Source organism: Carex rostrata, chromosome 25 (genome assembly GCF_964058835.1).
Source record: "Carex rostrata chromosome 25, lpCarRost1.2, whole genome shotgun sequence".
Taxonomy (NCBI): domain Eukaryota; kingdom Viridiplantae; phylum Streptophyta; class Magnoliopsida; order Poales; family Cyperaceae; genus Carex; species Carex rostrata.
The window spans coordinates 6,307,876-6,331,992 of NC_135942.1; the positions used below are offsets into that span (position 1 = coordinate 6,307,876).

General features: G+C 33.9%; 2 protein-coding genes across 5 annotated transcripts; one reads left to right on the forward strand and one right to left on the reverse strand.

The window, feature by feature from the left end:
* Window positions 1-1,219: 1,219 nt before the first annotated feature.
* LOC144543863 (uncharacterized) lies at window positions 1,220-11,266 on the forward strand. 3 transcript variants are annotated; one of them, XM_078292311.1, is made up of 16 exons: window positions 1,220-1,587; window positions 1,754-1,889; window positions 2,804-2,956; window positions 3,788-3,904; window positions 4,144-4,228; window positions 4,887-4,995; window positions 5,471-5,538; window positions 6,051-6,176; window positions 6,585-7,354; window positions 7,861-8,064; window positions 8,441-8,501; window positions 8,602-8,715; window positions 9,110-9,223; window positions 9,490-9,573; window positions 9,757-9,790; window positions 11,065-11,266. In XM_078292311.1, the coding sequence occupies exons 2-15, from the start codon at window positions 1,777-1,779 to the stop codon at window positions 9,781-9,783; spliced, it is 2,145 nt and encodes a 714-aa protein (XP_078148437.1). In that variant the 5' UTR covers window positions 1,220-1,587; window positions 1,754-1,776; the 3' UTR covers window positions 9,784-9,790; window positions 11,065-11,266. The 3 variants fall into 3 exon arrangements, 2 of the variants coding, with proteins under 2 accessions (XP_078148437.1, XP_078148439.1); XR_013508102.1 differs by having other exon boundaries at window positions 1,221-1,587; window positions 9,757-9,836; XM_078292313.1 differs by lacking the exon at window positions 9,757-9,790 and having other exon boundaries at window positions 1,221-1,587.
* Window positions 11,267-11,935: 669 nt separating this feature from the next.
* LOC144543864 (uncharacterized) lies at window positions 11,936-21,838 on the reverse strand. 2 transcript variants are annotated; one of them, XM_078292314.1, is made up of 13 exons: window positions 21,653-21,838; window positions 21,489-21,558; window positions 21,099-21,188; window positions 20,291-20,368; window positions 20,015-20,089; window positions 19,216-19,265; window positions 17,165-17,315; window positions 16,250-16,360; window positions 15,358-15,481; window positions 13,743-13,843; window positions 13,095-13,233; window positions 12,499-12,551; window positions 11,936-12,161 (listed from the first exon to the last, which is right to left on the reverse strand). In XM_078292314.1, exons 1-13 carry the CDS (start codon window positions 21,757-21,759, stop codon window positions 12,078-12,080), a joined length of 1,233 nt encoding a protein of 410 aa, XP_078148440.1. In that variant the 5' UTR covers window positions 21,760-21,838; the 3' UTR covers window positions 11,936-12,077. The 2 variants fall into 2 exon arrangements, with proteins under 2 accessions (XP_078148440.1, XP_078148441.1); XM_078292315.1 differs by lacking the exons at window positions 21,489-21,558; window positions 21,653-21,838 and adding an exon at window positions 21,411-21,461.
* Between the last annotated feature and the right edge of the window lie 2,279 nt (window positions 21,839-24,117).

Below are 24,117 nucleotides of genomic sequence, written 5' to 3' on the forward strand. Positions count from 1 at the left end.
TTCAAAGGAAAAGAGAAACAAAGTTAATCCGAACCTATAGATCTTTGTAAATATTCAAAATTCAGAGAATTGGATCCGTCCCTGTACATACATGGAGCGCATCGACATGTTTTTAGTTTTTACTGAAGTAAATCATAATAAAATATTTCAGAGCATATTTTTTTAAGATTGGAAATGATATTGCATAAATTAAATCGACAGAATAGGGGAAAAAAGTAAAAATACTAAAGGCTTAGAAGATAGATGCACTTTTCAATGTTCATTAAAACATATGTACTAATTAGGTTACCTCATTATTGACAAAATAAATAAAAAACAGAAGCTTTTCTATATTAATTATTATTTGAATCTGTCCGTGCCATATTAAACACAATTTATGATAATTGAATATAATTAAGTTTTTTTTTTTTTTTTATTCTGTATGACTTGATATAGTTTCTCAATTAATCCATGTATAATTTCTAAAATTCACAAATAATTGAAAACATAAAATAGAAGAAAAGAAATAACAAGCACAGATGTATTAAATTACACGACTGTTATTGGTACCGATTATCAATTACTATTACTATTATTAGTTTTATTACTATCTATCTTGGTTTTGCGACCGTAAGTTTCATTTTTAACTTATTCGAACTTGTTTGGGACTAAAGATTTTACTGTTGTTTGTATTAACATTGCATGGAAGAGAACAAAAATGCAATACATACATGTGTACCCTTTGAAATTTAAACTTGAAATTATATTTTGTAAACCTTTTATTTCACTAAAAATGAATTCATATCTTTACATTATGAGTAGAATAATGATGTATCTATCATATCAACTTCAAACAATAAATTTAAATTACTGAAATTTACTCCACAGATAATGTATCTATATATTAAATTTATAAATTTTCGAATTAGTTTACTATAAAGTCAAACAGTTTAAAAAAGTAAAAATATTAAAATTAACTTATAAAATTATTTTTTTACAAAGATGTATTCAGATCGATTTCAAATAATAAATTTAAATTGTTGAGATTTACTCCACAAACAATACATTCACATATTAAATTTATAAAATTTTGAATTAATTTAGTATAAAGTCAAACAGTAAAAAAAATAAAAATATTAAAAATAACTTCTAAAATTACCTTTTTAGAAAGAAAAGTGAATACCTAATTTCACAGTCCAAATTAAAAGAAAAAAAAAAGTAATAACGGGCCAAACCAAAACCAAACAGAACTCTCAATAGACGACCCAAGAAAATACCTTTTCTCCAGCAGCAGCAGCAGCCTGGCGGAGCCATCTTCTTTCTCCCCAATTAACGAAACAATTTTTCACGCTATCCCCAAATATTTCTTCCTTCCGATATTCAATCAATCAGATCCACCTCTGCCTTTGCAAATCTGAAGAATCAGCCAGTCACCAACAAATTACAAGGAAGAATCGGCGTAATTCTAACGGCGAGTCTCTTCCGATTCAAGCGTTGAAAGCCTAATACCAAGACGCCGCCACTAGAATAGGTGAAGCTTGGACCCTCACTGGCCTCTCCCTCGTTCCGTCTCTGGTACAGAGAGCAAATCAAGCGTTTCTAGATTCGGTAAGATATGTACATGATCACTTATTGGTTTATTAGGACTTGATGTTTTGTTTCTAGAAAGGACTTCAATTTGTCAAAATTTCATTCTATTTATCAAGCTTGAGTGTTGCAGATTTACAGATATTATTAGCAATTTTATGATTTTTTTTTTGTCACAATATTTTAGGGTAAGCATGTTAGAGTTGTGAAATGAGTCAGCACTGGTCAGAGGATTCAAAATTTGCTGCTTCTTCTGCTTCAGGTTCTCTTTCTAGTGCTCCTGTTTTTCGACAATGCTCATCTCGTCAAAGATCGAAGAATAGGTCATCCATCACTCTGAATTTTATATCTTCTGTCCTTCTTTCTAGTTAGTCAAGCTAACCTAACGCCTAAGAGTAATTGGTTGCCAGGCTATTAAATAAGCTCTATTGATATATTTCTTGATTAGCATGTCTTTACAAGATGCATTGGTTGCATGAATAAAAACTAAGGCTAAGTGTATTTACCTTATCATTTTTGGTTCAATGGGCAAACATTTCATTTACCTCATTTTAGATAAGTTTTCATATTAGTAAAGCAATTTATATATATGGACTTCAAAACAAATGTTTAGAAATGAATTGGGGACATGCAAATCTTCTCATGAAAGATGTCTGTGCTTCAGAGCAGATCGCATTAGTACAACCGACATATCATGGTAGTCTGAATAGCGTAGTTTATTTTACATTGGGTTTCTTGCTCTCTTCTCATATACCAATGATTTTTTGAAAATTTAAAATAAAAAGCTAAGATTCAATAGCAACAACATACATACTAGAGTCATCTGTGGGATCAAATTTAAACATCATAAAAATTGAAAAATATGGAATTTTACATTGGGTTTCTTGCTCTCTTCTCATATACCAATGATTTTTTGAAAATTTAAAATAAAAAACTAAGATTCAATAGCAACAACATACATACTAGAGTCATCTGTGGGATCAAATTTAAACATCATAAAAATTGAAAAATATGGAAACCGAAATAGCAAAGGACCTAAGATAGACAAATAAGATGTAAACACGTGAAAACAATTAAACAGTAATAGATAAAATAGAATTCAATCATGGGTTGATATAAACTATTTATCTCTCCATAAAAGGATCATAACTGGGAGAGGGAAGATATTGACTGTACAAGATCTTTTTCATTTTAAAGTAGTCTCTGAAGGCAATGTTATAAATTTCTCCCTTTGTAGGAATGTGTTTTTACTTTTAGCCCAAAGGGAGATTTCACCTCGAACGAAGCACCAAGCAAAGAGGCTCTGGGGTAGAAGCTCAAACCACGAGTCGGACCTTGCCACTGTGTCAAGTTGTGAGACCGTAGATGCGAAACTTGCCCTTTTTTCTTGGTAAATTATTTTTGTTATGTCTTTTCTTCATTTATCTAAGGCATAATTTTGGCAGCTGATGTATAGCAATAGGGAAGAAAAAACAGTTCTAACAAAGAAGAGCAGTATGTGTATAGCATGTTCCTAGCAGTGAAAACAGAGCGGATAATACAAAAGTCATATCTGTATCTTTATTTCATCAACAAATCTAGACATGCAAATTAGTCAGATGTTAGAATTCAATCCAATACTCCCACTAATGTTGATATGGCTACAGATTGGATAATTGGTGGATACAGATTCAGAGTAAAGTGAAGTAATTCACTGTCTGATATTGATACTAATATCAAGGATACTGGTACCAATAGATTAGAAATATATATAACTTCAGAGGTACAATACTTCAATTAGAAAACTTTTGAATTGCAAAATTGATGATGGGCATCACGGTAACTTGTGGTTTTACAAAGGATGCTAGAGGCCATCCATGTCTGTAATCCATACTTGTAGGACCAGAGATTATCCAAATTTGTATATGCTTCCTTTTGCCATCTGCAAAATATTACCTGTATCCCTATCTGCATAATTATGTACATCAATCATCAATGCGGATTTGGATGGACAATACATGTTCCATCCCACATCGGACCTGAGTGAGTTTTGCCAGTTTAGGTGCTTTTTCTATAAATTTGTTCTCTTCATTTTTGGCCCCAAAAGCATCCTTCAGTTTGATTTTGCAGCTGAACTAAACAATTTAAGCCTGTTATTAGTAGGTACCACCTTGATAATGCAAGATGGCTGGCATGATAGGGTCATTCTCGATTATATAACAATTTTATGGTCATTTTTCAGGGTAGAATCACAATCATTGCTCCACTTGTCGGCCCAGTACTGCCCATTTGTACCGGCACCAAGGTCTACGATAGCAGCTGCTTTCAGCTCAGATGGCAAAACCATTGCTTCAACGCAGTAAGTTTAATTTAATTCTGCTTTAGTTTAGCTAGATTAATGGTGCTTTTGTCAGGGGTTGTGTGTGTTCATGATAGAATTCCCAGCTCTGAAGTATGAGCAAATATATTGCTGTAGTTCATATTCTATTAAGAATGTCGCCATCATTGGATGATGCAAGGGCATGTGGGAAGGAAAGTTAGTATACAATTGTACCCATGTAAGTGTTTATCTTATCTTATCTTTTCTTTTTTTTGAAGTGGTGATCATACTGTGAAAGTAATCGATTGCCAAAGTGGTAAGTGCCTGAAGATATTGAGTGGCCACCGGCGAACCCCCTGGGTGGTACGTTCATTTATATTTTATTATTAATAAAATAGAACTATCATGGTAATTTAAGACTTAATTACTGTTGGCGATGGATAATTTCTAGTTTTCTTCAAATCGGAACTTACCATATTGTTAAAAACGATTGTTTTGACCTAGATTCATTATATTGACTTGAATTAAAGCTGACATTTTGTGGGGCGTTGTCAGTTAGGCTCATGCAACCTTTTCTTATTAGATATATTTATAGCATTATATTTCGAGGTGCTAGTTTGGAAGTTATTTTGTTTGATAGTTAGTGAAGTTGATTCTAGATTTTGAGAAGAAAGATGTTAAAATGTGGTAAAGCAACCAACAAAATGTGCCTTGCCCCTTCATACATTTAATTAGATGTCCATGCAGAGTTGACAGCTAAAATCTTAAGTTCTTGGTTGATTTTGGTTCAGCTTAAACAGTGTCAAGCACTAACACGTTATATAAATAAATTTCCATAATGCCAATCTAATGGCTGAGTATATTTGCAAAAAAATGTAAAAAATGTTTGGTTTTGATTGAAAATACAAGATTTATTGGTAGGTCATTTACTGAAAAGTTAAAATATCTGGAATATTTTCCAAAAAGTACTTTCACTCCATCGGAAATTAGTTTAAATTTAATAGGAAATAATTTGTTTCAGGTCCGGTTCCATCCAATTCATTCCGACATACTTGTTAGTGGAAGCTTGGATCATGAAGTTCGTCTCTGGGATGCTCATACCTCGGATTGCATCGTTTCCCGCTCATTCTGTAATATAACATGTCTTGTTCTTCTTAACAATAAGGGATCCAATGCCACCAAGTGTATAGAATTAGTTTTTGAAAATTATAATAAACAGATTTAGATTTGCATCCTAATCATTTTATTTGGATAATAATAATATTTATGCCAAATAAATTTTCTGAATTTGTTTTAATAATACCCAAGTGAGTGAGAACCAATAATTCCAAATCGCTCCATATTGGTTGACTTTAACAACTCAAATCACCACTGGCATGAGCTACTAATGTTTGTGTGTTTGTAAAGCTCTTTATATGGCATATTGAATGTGTTGGCAGTATTTGGGTTTACCAAAAAATTGCTTGCACTTGGATCTATCCTTTTAACCATCATAATTTTTGGTTTTGGGTAATTTTGGGTAAATAGTATACCTTGTTGTCTCATGTAGAAATTTCTGATTAAATTATTGTTGCTCAAGTTAATGTTTTACTTTTGTTTTTTCAGACCGGCCTATTGCCTCCCTTGCATTTCATGCACAAGGAGAGTTTCTTGCTGTAGCAACTGGACATAAGGTAAGCATCGATCAGTGATCTAATTTTTGGGGGGGGCATTACTGAGATTGTTTCATGATGGATTGATGCACCATGTTTTTTACCATCCAAGGGCAGTGTATGCATCTTATTTTTTTTATTATTTAATCTTGTTACTTGCATTGGTGGGTTGGTGGCGGGGGTGGAAGTTGGTGTACCATCAATATAAATAGGCAACCATTTGTTTTTACAATGGAGAAATATCCTATGTACGCGAGGAAACATCGGCAAAGTCATGTGTAACCTTTAGATACTTGAAATTTATCAGCTGCATTCTCACTTCCTATTCTCTTCATATTGACCTGCTGTTCTTTTGAAATTTCTCTCTACCCAGCTGGGATAATAGTTTAGTATACTTCTGGTAATTTTGGAAAGGTCAATATATGATATGTCACTTGTGCTATGGTGGAAATGAGGCATCTATTACTTTACAGTTTGCCTGGGAACCTTTTTTTTTTCTTTCTGAAAATCAGTTTTTCCTTTAAAAATCACAGCTGTACATATGGAATTACAATAAAAGAGAGGAGGAAGCATCCCCAGTGCTTGTATTGAAAACCCGGCGATCCTTGAGAGCTGTTCATTTTCATCCGCATGGCGCTCCTTATTTATTGACTGCTGAGGTGCACTTTAGATTTTTCTTTCCAAACTCTAACTTTGGCCCTTTATCATTTTACAAATAAGAGTATACGATTTTTAAGTAATATTTAGAAAATCTGTTAATACAAAATTTAACTATTTCATTAGATGTAGTAGTATTTCAATCCATTTGACAATTTGGTTTTAGATTGATTGGTTTTCAACTTTGAAATTAAACCAAAAGCCAAATACTGAACAAAAGATTCTGTTCAGGAAGAAGCCAACACTCAAAGAGTAATTTATGTGTACAAAACAAACTTTACCGACAAGTGAAACAAATTGACTAGAAATATTCAGTGTTCAGGACTGAGATAACATATCCAACAAACACCCCTAGGCACTTTGGTCTAATAATAACTAGCTGTGGCTTTGTACAAAACCTAATTTGACAGGTAAATAACATAGACTCATCAGAGTCACCTTTGACGGAGGCGAAATCTACAGGTTACCTGCACTATCCTCCAGCTGTTTTTATTGCGAACTCGAGCTCAAAACCAAATAACCTTGGTCCTGGTGCTAGCTCAAACTCGATACGTCAACTTGTGTCAAGGCTTTCTTCATTCCCTTGTGTCTTCTGGCCTGTCATACTACGGGATGATGGTCAGCTTCGTCTATTCCCTGGTGATTGGGCCCCTCATAACTCGTCCCAAAGCAACAGCACACCGGAGCAGAGAGGCATCCCATTCCCCTTTAGTTACTCTAATACTGACAATGAAAATCAATTGGGTCCAGCTCCCATGGATCTCATGACCGAGGAGATAACAGTGCCCGGGCCCGACATCCCGATGCTCCTCAGAAATGCTGAGGGGGCAAACTACCCATACCACTTCAGCCTTGCGGCTGACCTCCCTAGCTGGGAGTTACCGCCTTTCTGCCAAGGCTGGCTTCTAGGTCAGACGCAAAACCATGAAAGCACAAGCGAGCCAGTCTATGTGGGTCATGCTAGATCACGGCTGGTCGGGCATGGGGAAGGTGGTGGGTCTTCGAATGAGCAGGTGGAGGTGCATGCCGGCACCTTTGAGATACCAACTCATTTGCTTGCCGTGGGAACTGCTGAGTTGCCGTGTACTGTCAAGCTTAGGATATGGCGACATAACATAAAGGAACCCTGTGCCCCACTAGAGAAGGATGAGCTCACTATATCCCATGCTGTTCTCTGCAGGTACTTGGAGCTTTTGTGACCATCGTTTCAATTGATATAGTTGTATTTCCATGCAAGTTGCATTTTACAACCTTTTCAAGAAAAAATAAGCCGTGCTCTGATCCCGGACAGGTTTTGAGATGTCACTAAGGAGAATAGCGTGATATTTTTTTGTTGGGTCTTAGAGCTTGACAGTTGTGTTGCATACCCAGCAGTGACTAGAGTCTTGATATTTATACACTAGATTGTCTTAGTCAGTAGAAGCATATGCTCTTTTTATTTGCTGTGGTCTTCAGGTTTAGGTTTGTTCTGTAGATATGTTGGGTTCTGTAAATTTGAACGTTGAGACACTAAAATTCATCAACACATAATGGGATAGATAAATGTAAGCATAAAATAACAGTGCCTTAGAGCAGGCTGGGAGCTGGTACCAAGTGGCCAGTATATTCCAGTACAAACCTGTTTCCCCAAGCATTTGCTGAAAATTAGTTATATTTATTGACTTATCTAGTGTTTCTTGAATTCAGTGAGATGGGGGCTCACTTTTCTCCTTGTGGCCGATATCTAGTTGCGTGTGTTGCATGTCTGATGCCACAGATGGAAGGTGATAACTGTTTCCAGTCACAGACCCAGATGGACGGTAACGGGTCCAGCTCGTCACCGACCCGCCACCCTCTTTCCTCCAATCGCATTATCTATGAGCTCCGTATATATTCCCTTGAAAATCCCGGGTATGTTTTTTGTTTCCTATTTTCTTTAAATCATATGTACTCTTTAGGGTATTATAAAAGATAAACCCGAGGCTCGTTTTGATTATTACCAGAGTATTGCTATGGAGTAAATATTTTAAGTAGAACTTAGGAACTACTTAAAGATATCTATATAATATATCATATTACCAAGCCCAAGCAGATAGTTTTGACTGTTCAAGCATATAGTATAGATAGCATCTATACATGATGGTTTTTAAATTACTAATGTTAAGGCTCTGTAATAGTTTGACTGTTCTGACAGGGCCTGGGTTGGGCTGGGGGTGATTTTTAAAGTGAGAAATTCTTGTGGGCAATTTAAAATTGAGAATGTTTTTGAGAAAAATTTAATTTATAGGTTTGGAACGGTGCTTGCTTCAAGAGCGATCAGAGCTGCACATTGCTTGACCTCCATCCAAGTAAGTGGCCCTAGTTCTTATGTCGGTTCTCAGATGAAATTGTATAGATGCTAGTAGGCTCTTTCATTAACAAGTATTTTTTTTTTTTCTTTTTCTGAAGTTTTCGCCTACATCTGAGCATGTATTGTTGGCATATGGTCGGCGCCATAATTCTCTTCTTAGAAGTGTAGTCATGGATGGGGAGACTACCATCCCTATATACACTATCTTGGAGGTGTGTACATTTTTTTTTATCGGAATTTGAATTTTGTGGAAGCTGCACAGATCTGTGGAAATTATGTTTTAGGAAGGACATTAAAGGAAAATAAAAAGAAAAAGAAAAAGAAATTGCAGTTTCAAAAGTTGTTACGAGTTAAAAAGAGGAAAACAAAAAGATAGATGAACTAACTCAATCATCAGAACTGCTTCTGTTTTATTATTTTAAGAATTCAGGGGAGTATATTGCCAATAATGGTTGTAATCACCTCAAAAAAAGGAACATTAAGAAAGAGCCTTAGATAATACTTCAAAATTTGGGATTTCATTTTTAGCTTGGATGTGACTCAGCAAAATATATTTGCATTAGTTCCAACTGCAACCAATTTGTTTTCTTGAATGATATGTTTCAGGTTTATAGAGTTTCTGATATGGAGCTGGTAAAAGTGCTGCCAAGTGCCGAAGATGAGGTCAATGTTGCCTGCTTCCATCCTTCACCTGGTGGGGGCCTTGCGTATGGAACCAAGGTACATTTCTTATTATTTCTAGGATTAAAATCACATTTTCTTTTACCTTTGGTTTATTCAGGTTTAATTCCACAGAAGCTCAAAATGAGAACTAGTATGTGTAGAGAGAACTTCGTTTCCTACACCTGCAACAGATCAAAAGGGGAGTTTGAAGTTTATAAGTTCATAAACTCTAAGACTGTCCTCTACTGTATGCATCAAGTCGTTGGGTTTTATTAAAAATAACGATATTGAATTATTTTTTCTAATTAAAAAAAATATGATAGGAAGGGAAGCTCAGGATATTACAGTATGAGGGCCTGGAGAATGCTGTCTATGGTGGTTTTAACTTGGATGAGGGCATCATGGAGGTATATTTAGTTTCTTAACCAGCTATCTGTTGATGATTTTCTTCGTTTCTTTCTTTTGGTAGTGGTGGTGTGGATAGTGTGTCAAATCAAATGCGGAGATGCGTAGAAACAATGCGTAGACAAGCAAAATAGGATATTATTTCATTTTGATTTATTTATTTTCCTTTCTTGGCCTTTTTGTAGATACAAGAATATGCCCCTGAATGTTGATATATAGGTATCTGCTTTCTATATAACCTGGCTGTGCTTGCTTTCTTTCCTCGGTAATTGTGGCAAAAGATTTCCATATTAGATTTCCATGTTCATTTTGTTTCCTTTTTCTTGTTAATATCTTGCATATACATATTTTACAATTAAAGCCCTGTAACTGGTTGGAGCATAACCAAGTGTTATGACAAATGAGGGACGGCCTTTTCTCTGTTGACTAAATAATCCTTAATAGAGTTTGACCTGTAACACCTGTTTAGTTCCCACGAGTAAAGAAGTGACAATATTCTTCATTATAAGTTGGAAGTTTTCTCTCCTTGTTCTCTCTGCCTTCTTTCTCTAAGTTGCTTCAGTAATGCTGAGAACATTGAAATTTGGAGAGACTTGTCAAAGATTGTCGCACACGAAGTTAATGGGTGTAAAATCTATTATCTTTAAAAGTTTGGTTCTGTTGCACAAAATAAAGTTTGTAGGAGTTTCTTTGTAGATGCTAGTAGTCGTTCTGTTATATGCACTCTTTTTTTTCTTATTTTGCAGCAGTGTTAACTTTGTGATGCTGTCAGGGTCAGCTTACTATTTTAAACTAACAATTTGAAACCCAATTGCCATGTCATCTGTAGAGATATTGTTTTGCATTTGTTTTTCCTTTTAAACTAAAAAAGGGCATATTTTCTTTTTTTCTGAGTTTTTCTTCTGTGTAGCATGATTGTTTGTAAGCTAAAATTTGAGCATGTAGCAGAATCAAAATTACGAGTTTGCAAGGAATAGGATCCTGTCTTTGCACTCAAGTCAGTGCCAATCTTCATTTTCAAAATCCAAACAGCCGATCTGAACCTTTCAGCACGATCTCCATATTAAGGTTGGCTTGGAGATCAAATTTTACATTAATTTTTTACTTTTTTTTTTTAGATGGGTAGAAAATCACTGTTTTTTTAGGGCCCAGAATCTTCTGAAAAACAGTGATTTTCTACCCATCTAAAAAAATAGTAAAAAGTTTCCAAAAATATGTAAAATTTGGTTTCCGAGCATTTTAATATGGAGATCATGTTGAATGGTTCAATTTTGACAGTTTGGACTATGAAATCGCAAAATATGGCTGCGAATTAAAACCACCTCTTTAATTTCCAAAGCACAATAGCACAACTTTTATTTGCCATCAACCAGGTTTTACTATATGTTGGCCATTTGTGTGTGTTAATGTCTGTTTTGTAATTGTCAAAATATCCTATAAATTTCTTTTCTACTTTCTAATTGTCAAAATATCCACATTTTATTTGCCATCAGGTCTAAATTTGGATGATTGGAGGCATTGGAGCTGATACTGGAGTTAGGATATACTATTGATCCTTTGTTGTATTTTAGCTCAGGGAGAAAAAAAAGTGTACATTTAAATTTATGGTGAACAAAATGCAAAAAAAAGACAACATTTGCCTTGTTTTTTCAGCTTCTCTCTTTTCCAACATATATGTATTTGTTTAAATTCAAAGCGTTCCAGTCTTTCTTGCTTATTCAAAGATCGGTAGTCAAGAGCCGCGGAAGCAAATAATTGGTGAGAACGGTAAATTTTAACGCGGACAACCAGTCCTTGCATTCTTTTCTCATTGTAGGTTGTTAGTTGTATTTGCTAGGAAGGTCTTCTTTTCCAAATTTGTATAGGAAATGTGGAGGAAGAAACGGAAATTTAACTATTTTTTAAGGGGGATGTGATTAACTTTTTTTTAGGGAAATGTTATGTTCCTTTTTTGTCGTCCTGCTTTACATTTGTGAGAGATGGAAAGCTGAGGAACGGCTTGAAGATTTGTTTTCTCTGCTCATACTGGTAAATATGTAGTGGTATTTTGGTCCTGGTAATAGAGATGTTCTCTTGCTTTTGCTTGTGGTTTGCCCTCTATGCATATTGATTAGCCAGAAACCAAATAGTTAAACAAGCACAGAGGAACTGGAATGTTGATAATTTGTACTGTCCAATTTACATTCCTCTATTTATATAATCTGTCTGCGGCCTATGCAACATCACACTTAGTTCCAGTTTATGCACTTTTGTATTGGTTTTATTTGCATTCACCTGATGTAGACATTGCTAAAAGATTATATCGGTTGGTTGGTTGGACTGAGACTTGAGATCGTTTGGAAAGTGTACAAGAAAGCAGTGACATTATAAGCTCCAAGTTTACTTTCAATAAGATTGTAAATGGATTCTGCGTTGTAAGACCAAAGTCGAAGAGAGCTTCAGGTTTTTATTTGTTATAGACAATAATACACTCAGAAGTACATACATAACACAATAGGAAAAAAAATCAAGGCCAAAATGGAGCTAATCGCGGGTCATTGTGCCATGGTAAGCCACTTCGAGCACCCAGTGCTCTGCATCCTGCTGCAGCCTATTACATAAATGCTCAGATAAGACATTTTCATTCTTTGAAAATGTTTAGGACACTCAGTAAGCTTTAATCTATTTTTGTGCCAAGGATGGCATACGTGTTTCCAATCTATTCTCTTCTTCTTTTTTCTTTTCTTTTACGTACTTTTCTGTGTGTTGGAAGGGGGGGATTTATAGGTTCGATGATGTTATTTCTCTGGCTCTTTCTACCTTTGAAATTTATTTTGCCCTTTGTTACTGAAAATTATTTCTTTTCTTAGCCCAGTAGCACTCGCTATTACTTGAGAAAAATGAACCAAATGTTATAGCAACATGAATACATAGAAAAACAGGCATACCACTTGCGAGGCAAACGGGAGCATCTTCTCAGGTGGCATCTTGGCACATAGAGCTAACAATAACAAAAGGAAATTAATAAAATTGTATTAATTAATGCCCTACTAACTGCGTAATAAATGCACATCCCAAATTTGATCCCAGTTTACTTGTGGAAACAAAAAGAATAAATCCATGGCTTAAATAGGATAGATTGTCCTTAAAGTAATGGGTATACACCAAATCAAGCATTAAGATTTCCCAAATATAATTCAAACATGACTGTCGTAGTTTGTAAAATGGATTATCCTAACTAAACATTTTGGACAATATATCTTAGTAGAATTCTGATGAATTGGAATGTTCAGATAGACTAAGGTCTTCAATTTATTCGTGATCACCTTTTAGTGCGATAAATACATGTTGAACTACCTTGTGCTTATCAGTGAATGAGTGAAAAGAAGGGGTGGTTTTAGTAACTTTTACATTAACTTGGAGATAATTTTATGGCGGAAGCTAACAGTATGTTCATGTTTATCCTTCATAGAGTATAGGAGAGAGGTTTACAAGGTTTACATGGTACATATGAACTTACACACAAAAAGGGTGAAGAACTGACCATAAAGAACAGCAGCAATAAATGCATCTCCAGCCCCTGTAGTGTCTATTAGCTCAGAAGGGGGGATCTTTTCTGCTGTACCAGCAAGTAACCTCCCACTAATTGCACCTATTCCATCTGCACTAATTCTCAGATCTGACTGCCAAATATAAAAAAAAAAACATATGCATGTAACTCCAGTTTATCTTACCCAGAATTGAAAAACTAGCATCTGAACACTAATGGTGCCAGTACTGTATGTCGCGGTATTTAAATTTTGAACTGAATTTTTTTTTTTCAAATTAAACCAATATATTATTGTACTAAAAAAAAGCTGTAAAAGCTGTAAAAATCTTTAGTGCTGAATGGCCAAACCAAAACATGACAGAATTGAACCTTAATTTTTGCATACAAATTATAAACCATGTAAACTACATGAGATTAACAAAAAGAAAAATAGTTCGGTATATTTTTAGATCAACATACCACCGCCAGAAAAAGAAAAACAGGACTCGTCATAGGGTGAGCCAAACAATCAATATTTTATACACCTTATCCCCCAAAATATTCCATTTATTCTTGGTGACAGTTGAAAGAATGAGAATTTTGGATAACCTAGCAGATATAGTAAATTGGGTTCCATTTTTCTGTATAGCTGCTACCAGTTACCTTAGAAGAAATACATGTAGGAAGCGTAACAACATTATCGACTCTCTCTTGTAGGGACTCAAGTAATGTCTCTACATCTTTCTCCACTATTTCAGAAGCATCTGTATCCATTTTGACAGAGCACAGAAGCATAGTTAATCCTTGATTTCTTGAATAGAATTCATGATGTACACAACATATATATATGTATATATAGAGTTAGGCTGGGGTGCTATGGATAGCATAGTGGCCTCTATGCTACGGCTCAATATTCGAGTTTTCAAAATCCAAACAGTCGATCCGAACCGTTCATCTTATTCTCCATATTAATATCTGCTTGGAGACCAAATTTTATAATTTTATGAATTTTTTTACTATTTATTAAGCCACTTTGAAAATCGCTAATCCAACGGTTTTACTGTTTTGTGCAGCCACCGTTGGATCAACAATTTTGTAAAATACTTAATAAATAGTAAAAAAATTCAGAAAAATGTAAAATTTGGTCTCCAAGCAGATATTAATATGGAGAATAAGATAGAACGGTTCGGATCGACCGTTTGGATTTTGAAAACTCGAATATTGAGCCGTAGCATAGAGGCCACTATGCTATCCATAGCACCCCAGCCTAACTCTGTATATATATATATATAGAGGTAGTCTACGGTGAGTTGCGAAGTAAAACGCGTTTCTACTTCACGCTGTATTTTTATTTTGAAAGTCCAAATTACCGATCCAAACCGTTAGATATTTAATCCATATTGAAATGTGCTTGGAGAGCAAATTTTACATTTTTTGGAATTTTTTTACTATTTATTAAGCATTTTTAAAAATTGTTGTTTTGTGTGAACAGTAAAAAACAGTAAAATTTTCTGGACCATCAGATCATCGACTTTCAAAATTGCTTAATAAATAGTAAAAAAATTCCAAAAAATGTAAAATTTGGTCTCCAAGCACATTTCAATATGAAGAACAAGATGAACGGTTCAGATCGACATTTTGAACTTTAAAATCGCAAAATATGAGCGTGAAGTAAAATAGTCGCTTTACTTCGCAACTCACCGTAACCTAGCTATATATATATATAGAGTTAGGCTGGGGTGCTATGGATAGCATAGTGGCCTCTATGCTACGGCTCAATATTCGAGTTTTCAAAATCCAAACGGTCGATCCGAACCGTTCATCTTATTCTCCATATTAATATCTGCTTGGAGACCAAATTTTACATTTTTCTGAATTTTTTTACTATTTATCAAGTATTTTACAAAATTGTTGATTCAACGGTGGCTGCACAAAACAGTAAAACCGTTGGATTAGCGATTTTCAAAGTGGCTTAATAAATAGTAAAAAAATTCAGAAAATTATAAAATTTGGTCTCCAAGCAGATATTAATATGGAAAATAAGATGAACGGTTCGGATCGACCGTTTGGATTTTGAAAACTCGAATATTGAGCCGTAGCATAGAGGCCACTATGCTATCCATAGCACCCCAGCCTAACTCTATATATATATATATATATATATTCTTTTAAACCTTGGCAGGAGCTGCCAAGTGCGTACACAACATATGTTATCTGTGTCATGTAGGTTAAATGTTCCTTCAGCAACAAAATGATAAGATCTGTAAAGTTAACTCACCTCTGCTTCTTTCAAGCATGAGAGAGCCTTTATCACCCCTGGTGGTAATAACAAATTTAAGATTAGGCAATCTTATAAGCATGGTCACTAGAGCCGAGGCCAAAGATGGAGCTGAAGTCCATGCCTTAAAATCAGAATTAAATTCAATTCAATATGGCAAGACATATATATGTTAAAGTTCTCACAGACTTGAACAATAAAGGAAAATTGCTTTAGTTTGTTTTTTTTGGGCTGGATCTTTAAAAGGTTTTACTCTAAGCATAGTAGATTTTGGTACCTTTTTTACTTTCAGTCTGGTATCAATATGCACAGAAAACACCTTATTTAATTACAATCTTGGATCAGTAACTGTTCCCAATTGAGAGTAATTTAAAGGCTCAACTGCAGATCAAGCACAAAGACTCAATTGCACAGTTATGTAAGTGATGCTTACAATTAAGGTTTAATTGAGACTAAAATGCATCTCGCAAGAAAAGTTTATAAACTGATTAAGATTTTGCTACCAGCTTTTGTTGCTGGAGAGGCCTGGGTTATTAACTGATTTTATATTGGTACGAGTTTCATAACCCAACAAAACCTCATACAATACAAATCCTGTCAATTGAGAACATCATGTCTACCCTCCGACAATGTGGGAAATGTGACATTTGTCCCTTCTTATTTTCACCATACTATGTTCCTTGTTTATCATGAGAAGAGAAGCTGGTGAGTATGTAAGGTTGAGAGGGGAAGGGCCGAGGTATTTGGTGGTATACATAATATTACTCTTACATGCGATTATGCAGGATGTTTCTCAGTTTGCATGATATAAAGGATTAGGGTTTTCAGGGGTACACATTAAATTGGCCCTTACAAAACTATGTATTAATTCAATAAAGAAAAACTAACATACCGGAGGAAATTTCTCAGAGCAAACAACATAAGTGGCAAGATTGAGAAGTTCGTCAAGTCCCTCTCTCTTTCTCTCACAATCAATTAAAATAGGAATTTTTCTTCGGCTCGCCTGCTCTGGATTTTTCACATTTATAACAATCAAACCAACTCAAGAAAATAAATAAATCAGAAAGATAGATGTGTAAAATATAAACTAAAAATTGAAATAACAGTAACTTATAAGCAGATTAAATAAAACAACAAATCAATAATAAAGGTTGATATCTTGAGAGCAGTCTCTACAAGATGGCACTTTAACTAAAAGATAAGTAGGAATTATCTTATATGTTTTTAACTTGTTAGTTGTTATGCAAAAATTTTCCTTAAAAAAATTATTATGCAAAAAGAAATAAGATTTTTCTTTGACAAAACTAACACTCAAATATACTTTTATGACACCCAAGCCCTGGTTGGATAGATATCTGACATCTCTATCCAACCTCTTGGGTACGAATGTGGTGAATAGTATGGTTTTTTCTTTTTTTTGCTGGTACGGCGTACATATAAGGTACAAACCAACAAATATAAAATGAGTCTCAAACTAAGTATTCATCAATTCTGATTAATTTGTATGCTACAGTCTTTCTAAGATATAATTCATAAGCTGACTATAAATTCTGGTACTTGAGCACACCTGCACCCAAGCACTGGCTGGAATAGTACCAAAAAAATAAAATAAAAGGCCATTATATGAGTTTTCTTGAGCATGGCGCTGTGTTTAACATCAGTCAAGCATTAGATAAACACAAGAGCAAAATTCACAAAGTTCATGCAAAAAAGGCAAAAGGAAAATACTGAAATCCATCCAGAGCCCAACCAAACAATGATCTCCTACTTGAGCATTTATTATGTATGAATAAGAAACAAAAAGCACCTCTTCAGCAACAACCAAGGCAGTTTCAGGTAATCTACCATCAAAATAAACAAGATTTGCATTTTCCAGTGCAGAAATCAAGCTGTCCTGAGATAGGTCTTCTGGTACCATTGGAGGATTTCCGGGTGTATGTATGCATGTGCGAGTTTTCCTGATAAACCCAGAAATCAAAGGAAGTTAGGTTATGCAAGATAAGATTATCGACTTACAAATTTATAAATATTTCAATCTCTCTAGACCTGGCAAGGATCAAAGTACCTAGCTTTTGGTAACATTCTGGTTGGGGCTTGATACAGGTACGTTCTGTTTGAACTGTACCTGTACCATTTCTTTTCTGGGGCCTTTTAAGTGGTCTGTATTGTTCTTAATTATAGAATCAACAGAATGTAGATTGCATCAGATGTAAAATAAAAGAGGTTTACTGGGGCTGTTTCCAGGCATCTAAAACCTTTTCCCTGGTATACCCTAACTTTGCTAGACAGAATATGACAGTGCAATAAAATATCATGCAATAATTCATATAATGAATTAAGAAATACCATAGTCTTTGTTAGAGGAAATACAGACATTCCTTTTCATTACAACATCAGGACATATACGAAAGGGTATATAAATCTGATATCACAGTAGCTGAAGTATGGGGGGAAGGGGGTTCCTTTATTTCAAATGCGAAGGGAGGGTTACTGGTAATCTGAGGGCACAGAGAAAGGATTTATTTGCACTTAATCACACCAATCCATCCACAAATGGTCAGGATAGGATTACAAGGGTATGTGACAACAAAGGGCAATATACAGTTAAAATCATGCTAAAACTTCTTACAGTTTGGACGGATACGGGACAAAAGCAAAGAAAAGATTTTAAACTTACAACTACCACACAAAATCAAGACCTCCTAACTAGAGGGAACCTGACAAAGAGGGGCTGGATAGGAGATACAACACGAGTTTTATGTAACCAGACTAAAACAAATACACATCTTTTTTCATTCTTACAAACCACAAAAATATGGGAAAAGCTTATCTCTACGGGATGTTCTACATTTCCAACTCATGTAGATAACCTTTCAAGAACTGGAACAATAGGTAGTAGGGCTGATTAAGGGATGTAGAAATAGATTGTTTGTTCTGCTAGGAGCTGAGGGATCTGTAGTGCCACTGTACGCAATCTCAGCTGAGCGGTAATTTTTTCAAACCAATTGTAGATGCACGGGGTTTTTTAAGATTCGTGTCAGGTTATTTAAGATTTGTGCAGGTTAAAACGGACAGTGCAGATTCCTCATTCTACATGGTAGGGTACTCTACTGGATCTGAATCCCGCTGTAACATGGGGAGTTTGGACATAGAGAAATAGAATCGTCTTTGAAAGAGGACAAAAAAGACCAAGCAGAGTTCTAATGATGTCAAATTGTCAATCCTCTCTACCCTTTTCTTTTGGTTAGACGTAATGTAACAATGCCAGAGTACTTGAAGAAATAGTGCAGCTAGAAAACGGTGATGAAGTGCTATTTGGAAATTTCATTACAGAGGAAGACCTGAGGGGGTGAAAGAGGACAGCACATATTCTATAACACAGATTCTTAGATATGGATGTATGCACATTGGGAACTTTTGTTCATATTTGAAAGCAGCTGTTTCATTTTTCTTTCTCTCCTCTTTTTCTTTACCTTTTGTAAACTCTCATAGATGTTTCCACAAAGAAATGGAAACAAGTGAATGAAATTCGCTTTTATAAAAAAATTCATATAAAATGAGTTTTACTACACTACTTGAAGATTAATCCTAAATAGGAACATTAGAATCAGTCAGGTAAGGTAACCTAATGTCATATATTTTTCTTTCTGTTTTATAAGTTTTATTTTTATTTTTATCGGCCTTCTGTTGTTAGTTAGTACCTCAGGTAGTAACATCTGGCCAAACTGACAGAAATATTGTGTCATGCACATCTGATACCTGACTTCGCAATCTGGTACGGCAGTCCTTATTTTAGATAAAAAGTAAAACAAACACTCAAAAGAAAGAACTAAGAGGGCAAGTAGAAGTGGCACTTACGTTTGGTTATCTACAATGATATAGGTAAATGGTGAGTTGCCCTCCGATACCTGAAAACAAAGTAAAATTCAGAAAGACAACAAGTCAAATTAGCAGAAAGTTCAAATCTTCACAATAGAAGTATATAGCAAGAGATGCATTAAGAAACTAATATGTATCCCGAATTTAAATACAAAACGTCACTTTCCAATCTTTCTGGAGCAATCACAACATATGTCGATACACTAAGATAGAATTGTACACTAATTATCAACTCACTAGGAGAAGCTTACAACAACAAGTAACAAACCTAACATTGCTAGTCAGATAACTTTTACTTGGCCGGACTTCACAAAAACGTGCCTGCTTCATTCATTAATTAAAGCAGCCAAGTTATATTATTCCTTCTATCCTACTACAAAAACAGAAAATAGGTTCTGATATATATTATAAAGACAATATATATAATTAAAAGGAAACTGTATTAATAAGTAAGAGATAAACATGAAGTTATCATATATTGGTAACTCGATCATTTTGTCAATCTTTAATTAAATTAGTTAGCTTGTTAATCTTCAGTTGCATAAACATGACAAGTTGACCTAAAAATCTATTTCTGAGCCAGGTTGCAATTTGAACAAAAGGGAAGTTCCCTTTATCCTTTTATGTAGTTTCTGTATTTTTAAAATTTTCAAAAAAATATCATCTTTAATGGTTGTTCACTGCAAAAACCAAAAAGTCACAACTATATGTTAAAGAACCTTGTCAAATTACTATTTAAATGTTGAGATAAAAGGAAAAGACAATAAATGGAGCATACCACAATATGAGAAGTATCTACCCCATCAGCTTCAAACTCCTTAAGTATGTTTATACCCTGTGTATCATTAGCTACCTGGAAATTAATTAGCTACATTAGAAGATATGAATTACAATTTATATGTTTTAAATAACAATTTAATCCAAATGACAAGATAATAATTAATGTTATTCTTTGGTGAATTAGGTGTTTAACACTCATTTTTGAAACTGCTCCAGCATATACTAGTAAATAACCTTTGTATTTATAAAAAATCGGTGTAATCAAGTCTAAGACCTTTGTGATAACACGAGCTGTCAGTCCCAAGCGAGAAGCACCAGTTAATGCATTGCCAGTGTTCCCTCCTCCTTCAACCTGTATAATTAATAAAGTTTCAATTTATGCACCGATTATAATATAATATTTTTTCAAATGCATCTAAATCTAAATTGATTGGCTAATAGAGTTCCATACCCCTGGGCTTACAGTCCCTTAACTTTTCTCTGTTCAACCTGGCCATAGGTTGTTTGTTTGATTTTAGACAAGCATTTATAAGTATTGATCAGTACTTCAGTATGATCAACGTTGCAGGATAGAAAAAAAAATCTAAATTTTTTTATTTTTTTTTGTTTCTTTTCGTTCATTTTTTATTGATATCTAGTAGGTGAAATGCATATTAATGTAGATGGGCTATTTATATAACTTTTTAGTACGCAGTTGAGTAGTCAACAATGTAGGTCCTATCACATGCATTTTTTTTTAGTATGCAAACTGACACCTGAAGGCAGGTTAAACTGTAACGTAAATGCTTACAAAAAAAATTTCAGCTTTCTTTTAGATGTCAAAACTACTAGATACATTAGTACAGTCAAAGTTACTAAAGACGCGAGTACAATCAAAACTATTGAACCCATGCGCTCAACTAGACCCGGTCTTGTCGAACTTTGACAGAATCCTAAGTTAGCATGGTTAGAGTGTTAGAGATAACTGATGGCACAAATCGAACAAAACCACAAGTTAAAAAATTTGATAAAACACGTTCAGGGATTGTTTTGAACTTTCCTTTCCTCTCAGTAGAACATTGTATCTCAATTAAAGGTCGTACCTTAAGGCTGAGACTGCGGATCTTATCATCAGGATTGGGGTAAGAAGCAACAGTCGCCAAGAAATCCACTGTTGCAGCACCGCATCCCACCTATCAAATAATTTATGCCAAATCTCAGTATATGAAATTGGCGATGTTTTTTTCAGTTGTGAAAATCACAGGTACAAAATTTGACGCCAACTCACTTGAATTTACCAAATTTTCTCTGAGACAAACTACTCTATCAGTAGCTTGAAAATAAAAAAAATAAAAAAATACAGATTTACCAAAAATCGATGGATTTATAGCAATTCTAGTGTTCTACGTCTATACCAATGGGCAAATTACTATACGATTGATTATCTCCATTCTCACTCGTCAATTTGTTCATTTCACTGGGAAGATCCCTACCACGACTCTCTTTTCAGGCAGAGGCGGTGCGGTCGGCGACGAGGACGATGACGTGGGTTCCATCTCAGCTCTGTAATTTGAAACTTCAGTGAGACTGAGAGAGAGAGAGAGAGAGAGAGAGAGAGAGAGGAGAGGTGGGGATAGTACCGTAATATCAAGTGTACCTTGTAATAAATCGAGAGGAAGAAAAATGCAGATTGGAGGGCGAATTATAGCAGTGAGAAGAAGTAGGCTGCACAAATCGAAAATCTGTCATAAGCTTTAGCGCCATTATTATTCTCCGATCCTTTTTCTTTTGGTTTGTTTTTGTGTTCCGAAGCAATTTTGGATGCTGGTTGTTACAGTGACGGAGATGACATAACTCGGATCTTTTGTGGATGTTAATTGTGAAGCATATCTACGGGTCCGTATCTGCAGCTTTTATTGTCATGATAGTCACAAGATTTGCGAATTATATCCGAATTATATTTGAATAATTCATTTTTTGGATGATGTCGAACAGAACGCCGAATTATTCGGTTAACCGAACTTTGACCGAATTAAACCCGAATAATTTGCGAATTTTACAAAAGTTTTCCAAATTTTACAAATTATTCGCTAATTTTTTCCGAATTTTTTCCATGATATTTTTTTTGGTTTTATTTATTTTTTCTCTCTTGTAGGACTGAAATTTCTGATCCGGATAATTCCGAATCATTTCCGAATTATACCCGAATTATTCCCGAATCATGAATTTTTAACTTCTCCAAACCGAACCCGAATAATTCATTTGCCATAATAAATCAGGACTTTCTAGTAGATATTGTTTGATACTTTTGGCAATCTAAACTAAATGAGATTGATGTCAACACTAGAGTTAAGTTATTTAAATAATAAAAAAATTACTAGGTAAATAATGCAATTTGGATTGGAATTAGGTTAGTGCTTTCTTTTGCATTATTAAGAAAATAACAATATTATTTGATAAAATATTAGTTGTATTAGTGTAGTGACCGTTTTTTTTAATATCATAAAAAATAAAAAATTCCAAAATTGCCCCTGTTTTTTATTTATAAAAATGCCCATACTACCATAAATTTGTACCTTTAGAAGGAAATAGGACCTCCGAAATTTTTGGCAGTCCTAGTTTTTTTTTTTTTAAATTCTCAAAATGAAAACACTAAATTAAATTCTCAAAATGATCTTATTTTTTATAACATATCCTAGATTTGAATATCAAAAAGTCAAAATTTTTGACCCTTTGGGCATTTTTTTTTTTAGAAGTAGGGGCAAGTTTGAAATTTTGTATTTTTTTTAGCATATTACAAAAAATTCGTAAACTTTGGTTATATAGTTCGAAAGAATATCCCGAATTATTATTCGTTATAATTTTGTTATTATTCCATAAAAATCATAACCACAACATTCACTTTAGCTGAAATATATTTGAGAGAAAAAAGAATTTTATTTTCCATTTAACATAATTACGTAACTATTTTTTATTATAAGAGGTTTTGATAAATTTATATAGTAAATACCACTGCAAAATGCGGAAAAAATACAAAATAATTTGATAAGATGCTAACAAAATAAAAAATCTTACACACGTTAAGAACTTAAGTTCTAACAAAAACAATGGACTAGTTAGCAACAATTATATCAAGCACCAGACGGCCACAGAAGAACTGGGCTGAGCAGGATGTGATGCATTTGTGGTGTCGATCGGTTTCGTTAGGATGAGGTTTGATACAATCTTTTGAATATTTTTTTATAAAACCACAATTAGGAAAAAGATTTTGATGAAATCAACATAATAATTTTTTTTTTACAAAAATCATAAAAACTGAAATGCCATTTTGATTTTGATTTATTTTTTTGGACCGAAATAGCATTTCGGTCCCAGCTGTTTTCACAGATTTCAAGAAAAAAAATACACTAAAAAATTGTAAAAATATCTAGGATCGAATTGTCATTTCGGTCCAAAAAAAAAAAAAAAAATTGAGGACCGAAATGACATTTCGGTTCTTATAATTTTTATAAAAAAAATAAGTAATCATATTGATTTCATAATTTTTTTTTTCCTAATTATTGTTTATAAAAAAAAATTCCAATCTTTTTGGTAGCAGAACAAATCAACAAATTGCATTTGAATAAAATATTTCGAAATTAAAAAAAGAAATGGCCCAGTGGGCTTTGGGCTCTTTTGCTATGCTTTTATTACCCAATTTACAGGTTCAAGTTTTCGCCTATTCAGTCATCTTTGACTAATTCATTGTACCTCCTTTTTATTAAATTATATAGTAACATTTTAGTTTAAAGAAAGATACAAATATTTTCATTTTCTTATGTATTTATCGTGTTTTTATTTTTAAAACTTTAATTATGAAAATTAGAATTTAAACGTTAAAATAAAATCATTAGACTTGATATATCATTCTTTCTGTACACTGTAAAAGATTATAATATTTCAATTTTATTTTAGTTATTATTAATAGTCTACGAAAATACACTTTTTGTGGATGACTTACATGCATTAATTTTTTAATTTATTGATTCGTATAAATTTTTAAGTGTGTAAAGAAAATAATGTAGATCACATATAATAGTCTTATCTTGACATCTAGATTTTAAAATTTGTATTATTAAAAAA